Source organism: Bidens hawaiensis, unplaced genomic scaffold, assembly GCF_021521415.1.
Source record: "Bidens hawaiensis isolate Kalapana, Puna unplaced genomic scaffold, B.hawaiensis_p1.1 tig00019675_1, whole genome shotgun sequence".
NCBI classification, from domain to species: domain Eukaryota; kingdom Viridiplantae; phylum Streptophyta; class Magnoliopsida; order Asterales; family Asteraceae; genus Bidens; species Bidens hawaiensis.
Genome location: NW_027492987.1, coordinates 95393 through 101422, shown reverse-complemented (window position 1 = coordinate 101422; position 6030 = coordinate 95393). Strand labels below are relative to the sequence as shown.

The window sequence follows — 6030 nt, the reverse complement described above, 5'->3', positions numbered from 1 at the left end:
CGTCAAAGGGTAAACACCCCAAGCAATGAACTTGGAAGGTATGGTGGTACCAACTTTGTGAAACACATGACTCCGGATGAATTTAGAAGTCTTGATTTGCTGGCTTGGTGGAGAGGTAAGGAGGATGAGTTTCCGATCCTCGCCGCCATGGCCAAAGATTTACTAACGGTCCAAGCTTCCACGGTAGCTTCGGAGTCTGCTTTTTCTGTTTCTGGCAGGGTTATATCGATTAGGAGGACTCGACTCACTCCAGCAGCTGTAGAGATGTCGATTTGCTACAAGGATTACTTGGACTCTTTAGACAGGGCACAACATCAACGCTCACTCGAGGGGGAAATGGACTATGAGGCGGCCTTGTATGAAGACGAGGTCAATCAAGGACACATTCAACCAATGACCGATGAAGAAGCCGCGTACGACGATTACCTAAGGAATAGCTCGGGATCGGGTAGCGAAGAAAATGAGTAACAAACATCAACTTGTTAATGTAATCGTGTCTAAGCATTCTTTAATGTTTGTATTTTTGAGTTACGAATATGCGATAACGATTTAATGTTTGTATTTTTAATGTAAAAGCTATAAATGAAAGTTATGTGTTTTTAATCTTCCAAGCAAAGAATGCTAACAACGAAACCCTAAACCCTAAAGAAAAAAAAAAAAAAAAAAAAAAAAAAAAAAAAAAAAAAACCGGTTAACCGGTTAGACCGGTTATTAAAAACCGGTTATAAAAAACCGGTTTAATAACCGGTTCTAACCGGTTTTTAAACCGGTCCAAACCGGTTTGGCCGGTTTGAGTTTTCAGCAATAAAAACCGGTTAATAACCGGTCCGGTTATTAACCGAACCGGTTTTTTTCTGGATAAAAAAAACCGGTCCGGTTAATAACCGAACCGGTTTTTTCAAAAAAACCGATTTGTGCACCTCTATCCCACGCCATACCGTTACAATTAAGCTTTGTACACGTGGATCATCGCCGGAGATTGCCCCAAAATCATCAATCAGCAACCAGTGAACGTTACATTCGTCTCCAGGCAAGTATCTTCTGTTTTCTGAAACTAATATTATTTCCAGATTCGATTATCATTTCATCAGAATAATTGTTGCAGTTAGGTATTAACTGATCCTCTTTGTAAATGCGTGAATGTAGATAAGGCCGTGTCTTGTGCATAGTTATCAAATGTGCTAGGCGCACTCAAGGCGCATAGGCCTCGCCTAGGGCCTAGGCACAAAAAAAAGCGAGGGCCTGAAGAAAAAAAGCGCACTTGAATAAAAGATTTAAAATATATTTTGTATATGAAAAATAATACTATTCTTCAGATAAAATAAACAAAAGCTATTATATAACATTTAATATCAACTAATTAGTACCAAAAGTTCTATGATATTAAAGATTCAAATGTAATTCCAGAACTTGAATAACAAAATGTATCAATATAACGCCTTTGACCTTTCCTAGATCTAAATTTTAATAGCACTCCGTGTGTTTCTTTTGCTCGGCTTTTATCTTCTCATGTTCTTGGCGTAGACAATGCTGAAGCGCTCGCCCAGGAACTAAAACCGCATTTATTAAGCCTCGCCTGAAAAATGAGCCTAGGCGCAAGAAGCGACGGCTTTTAATAACTATGGTCTTGTGGTTTAACTTGCAAAGCCTAGTTAAAGTGTCATGCCATTGTCATGTAGGCAGTGGCTTTAACTAGCCAACCTTTTAACTAGAGTGTCGTGGGTTAACTAGGTTTAGCTACATATTAAAAAAAAGAAGAAGATGTGATTGGTTGTTAGTGGGAGTGGACCCCAAATTTTGATGTGGGTGTTGTGGTTTGGCGGTGCGTTAATGGCTTAGGTGGCTTTGGCGACTCCCACAACAAGCAGTAGATGTGATATTCGATTATCTATCTGTCTGTTGCAAACTTGCAATTTGGAACGCGTGACTGCGTGAGCATGTAGATAATAGATGCTAAAATCGTTAGGTTTATAGGTATCAATCTGCCATTTACTAGAAACAAACTTTATTAAAATTCATAAAATATTTTATTACATCAAACGCAGGCCTAACTCATAGAAGTCTAGACCTGCCAGATTACACTCAGGTAAAACCATCTCACTCTTCACACACAATAATCATATTGAACCGTCACAGAAACACATCAACAGTCACATGCTGCTGTTTATTCACTTAGTAATAATCGCCAACATCAGAGGCTGCAAGATTGGTCTTGATATTGTTCGTTCAGTAGGGTTCGAGAAGGCCGGTTTGGTCGTGGCAACAGAGGAAGGCAATGTATTTCTCCATCAGACGATGACACTCGGGACAACGCATGCCTTCAGGGATTCTACCGGCTGCATGGGGAAATTCAAACCTGCAGCAGTTGTTGGCTGCAACATGAAGCTTGTCATGGTAATCTTTAAACGACAAGTCAAAACCCCTTGTAGGGATGTGTTCCTTCCATAGGTCAAAGTCAGTAGGTGTTTGCAACATGGTGGTTCCGTGCCCGTTGGTGAGAATCTGTGATCCTTTACAAAGCAAAGCCCATGATCCATCTTTGTCGTAACTGAGGAGCTTCTTGATCTGCAGCATTATGTTGTCTTGGTCATCAGCCCGTTTGAGTTGGATCTTGGAAAACAACATGCTCTCTATTCGGGTCCAGAAGAACCAGATCAGAGTGGTGTCTTGCCAGCAGTAACTAAGCTTTTCCACATTAATGGTGGCAATTGCCCTTCGGACATTTTCTCTTTTCTTGCTTTTGCCAACATAAGCCATCTCTAGCGGGATGCGTGCAGCAGTTGCCATGGCCCGTGCATTGCTCGTGAACTTGCGAATCCACTCAATGTCATCGCCACCATACAAGAAGATGTATTTGTCATCTCTTACCTTAAACATAAATCAATCAAATCTTTTATAAAACATACCTTAATAAGAGTATATAAAGAATTAAGTGAATGGTAAACAGTGAACCGACCCAGTTGAGTATGGTTGGGTCCATGCCACTGACTAGCAACTCTAGCCTCCATGTTTCTTCCTTCCACAAAGCTTCCTCTCTGGCAGTGGTGAACGGGAAGGCGGTGCTTCCCCAAATCCACATCATGTGCAATGCGTTAGGGCTCAACTCTCTTCCCTGCGGGTCCAACACAACAAGGATCGGCTTGCTTCTAAAGTGCCACCTGTCACCAATCGACTTCTTCACCGCACGATCAATATTTGAGGGGTGGTAAACTGAAAACCATGGCATGCTATTCTTCATTTCCTCAAATTGTAGGTCCATTGCATCAGTGTACACAATAGAAGGGTCCACAATGGGAACCCACACCACCTCGTACAAAGAATCCAATCTGGACCCTTGAACACGTGACTCGCTATAAATCTGCTCGAGAATCGACAGCTCGTCACGCGACATGTCTAGCCCTGATATCAGCAGCAAAACATTCCTTTTCCTCAGAACTTCTAAGCCCACCTGTTGAGGTCAGTCCAACAGGAATTCGTTTAATTTTAAAGAAAAAAAAGAAGTATTAGATATTAAATACGATATATGTATAAGACTAAATATGAATTATTGCTCAGACCCTTTTTTTAGTAGCCCCATCGAAAAGTGGCAGTGGTTCATCCCTGTAATTGAGCAAGATCTTGAGGATTTTCATGTTGTCAATATGGATCGTTTCGAATAGCTGATTGAATGAGTTTCTGAAATCCATTTCCTTCCTGTCTCCTGCATCAACCAGTCAAGAACACAAGTTATCAACATTGCTTTTTATACAAAGCGGGCTGGATGACTGGTCAAAACGGGTTCAGGTCAAACTGGGTCATGATTACAAGGTGTAATACAAGACATTGAACAAATACCTATAACACGGTGGCATTCCTCCAACTGTTTCTTGAGAAACTCAAGTAAGTGGTTGATCTTCATGATTAAGGTGGGTAGTTCCCATGACTGCATCTCAGAGGATGATATCCCGAACCTGAAGTCATTAAATCATGTTAATCACCATCTTTATTACTTAATACAGTATTAAATTTCGACTTACTCGTGACCCATGCTGGTGAGGCTAGTGATCTGTGCGGCACAAGCAATGATCCCTCTAACATTCCAGTAAACAGCGGTGGGAACTGTTTGCAATGCTCTAGCCATGGCTGGTACATCAGTACTGACATAAGCAGATGGAATCTCCTTAAATTGCATAATGCACCGAGTCAGCTCGAGGACCGCATGAATGAGTTTGTTGAGTGCATCGAATCTTGGTTTTAATGGGGCCGAATGCTCCATAATCATCGGTACTTGTCTAAGAATAGCCACTGATTTTGCAAGTTGATTTGATGAATAAATCTGAGCTAGAAGCCAGAATTCACCGTAGTTTAGAGCAAACGCTGCTAGGATCAATGCCAACTTCGCGTCCCAGTGGAAGTTTCCCACTTCGTGAAATAGTGAAAGTGCGGTTGTGTGTCCATCTCCGCCACTTAAGCACTTGAATGCCATCTATTAAATATTATTTAAAAACAAATACTTTTAAATCACATGTGTTGGTCTCTAAAGAAGATGAGTGTATAGTTTCTGAGATCAAACCTCACAGGCCAGCTTGTCAATTGTGTGTGACAATGCATTAAGGATCACAACTGCATTGGTTTGGTGTGCGTTGGTCATGTGGCGTGCATTGGCTTCGTGTGTATTGGTTTGAAGGGATTTGCCCTCCAGTTTTCCCACATCTGAGTGTGTAATCTGCAAAGAGTTCAAGAGCCACAGATCAATACAACTGTTTAATTATAATTATAATTATAATAATAATAATAATAATCATAATCATAATCATAATAATAATCATAATAATAATAATAGTACCAATGAAGTTGAATCAGAATCAACGGCGGCATTAATGGTGGCATGACGAAGGATGTCCTCCACAATGTGGATTAGGGGTTTGACATCAACGTCAGTGCCATCAGGAAGATGAGTATCAAGCACTTGCTTCATGATAACATTATCATCTGATGCACTAAATATCGAGTTTCTTTCACCTTTATGCTGCTGCTGCTGATGCATCATTGGATTATGCATGGGGCTCGTCATCTCGTGCTGCCTCGGGATATGCATCGGGTTAACCATTGGATTTAGCATCTGGTTGTTCTTGGGACCCAATGACATACCCAGTAGCTGCTGTGCCACTGGGTTAGTCATAGGACCCATAAGTGGCTGCTGCTGTTGGTGTTGTTGGAGTGGCTGTTGCTGCAGTTGGTTAATTGGTGAGTTGACCACCCCTGTAAACGGGTTGCTGGTTGCTAAGGGATTGGTGGCGGTTAAGAGCCGCTTGTCGGGGTTTGATGATTGTAGGTTTTTGCTAGTGTAGTTGGAGAGTGATTGATCCATTTTGGTTTAGGAATAGGTGGTTTTGGTGTGGTCTTCTTGAATCACCTGGTAGCCTTTAAATACATATTAAAAATAGAATAAAGTGGTAAACCAAATTGAATCATCTTCCTTGCTTCAATTGGAGTCAAGAAAGCCTAATGTTAATTTGAAGCTTCATCTCTTTTGTGGTCTATACTCTATATCTCATCAGACCCCCCCAATGTCTTTACGCTGTTTATCATTTACAGTCATAAGAATCTAGAAAAAGAAGCAATGAAAATACGAAACGGGTTGTCATGCAGCCGCTTTGGCAATTGTACGCTGTGTACATGCATGTGTACTCCTTTCAAATATACGTATTATTCATGAATAATGTTATATCCTCCAAAAAAAAAATCTTATTTTCCATTTTCAAATTTATATATTATTTTTTTTTTGGTTCCTACAGGGATGCAGGATACTGGAGCAAGCAACATGAAACATGTTTGTGTGTAATTTGCTGGTTCTTTTTGTCTTGGAATGCATATATTTGAGGGAAAAGAAAAAGACGGGTTCTTTTGGTGCATTAATGTTTGGTATTACTTAAATAAGGGTTTTACTTTGAATGGCCTGACCCAAAAGGGTCTTTGAAAGTGAAAACATATCTTCTTATTTGCTTTCTTGTTTGTTTGTTAATCAATCTTGGTGGAGTTTGCTGATAG

The 6030-nt window shown here is 40.5% G+C and overlaps 1 protein-coding gene across 1 annotated transcript; it reads right to left on the bottom strand.

Annotated features, from left to right (window-relative positions):
- Positions 1–1984: 1984 nt before the first annotated feature.
- LOC143558937 (protein SIEVE ELEMENT OCCLUSION B-like) lies at positions 1985–5484 on the bottom strand. Its single transcript, XM_077047672.1, has 7 exons — positions 4826–5484; positions 4553–4705; positions 4017–4465; positions 3835–3950; positions 3558–3700; positions 2957–3448; positions 1985–2868 (listed from the first exon to the last, which is right to left on the bottom strand). Exons 1-7 carry the CDS (start codon positions 5348–5350, stop codon positions 2227–2229), a joined length of 2520 nt encoding a protein of 839 aa, XP_076903787.1. The 5' UTR covers positions 5351–5484; the 3' UTR covers positions 1985–2226.
- Between the last annotated feature and the right edge of the window lie 546 nt (positions 5485–6030).

What these genes read in the sequence shown, in the direction of transcription:
- LOC143558937 (XM_077047672.1), bottom strand. Translation starts at nt 5,350, where the DNA reads ATGGATCAATCACTCTCCAACTACACTAGCAAAAACCTACAATCATCA. An exon ending in TTGACAAGCTGGCCTGTGAG is followed by an intron (nt 4,466 to 4,552) that starts GTTTGATCTCAG and finishes AATATTTAATAG; the next exon opens with ATGGCATTCAAGTGCTTAAG. An exon ending in GGAATGCCACCGTGTTATAG is followed by an intron (nt 3,701 to 3,834) that starts GTATTTGTTCAA and finishes TGGTTGATGCAG; the next exon opens with GAGACAGGAAGGAAATGGAT.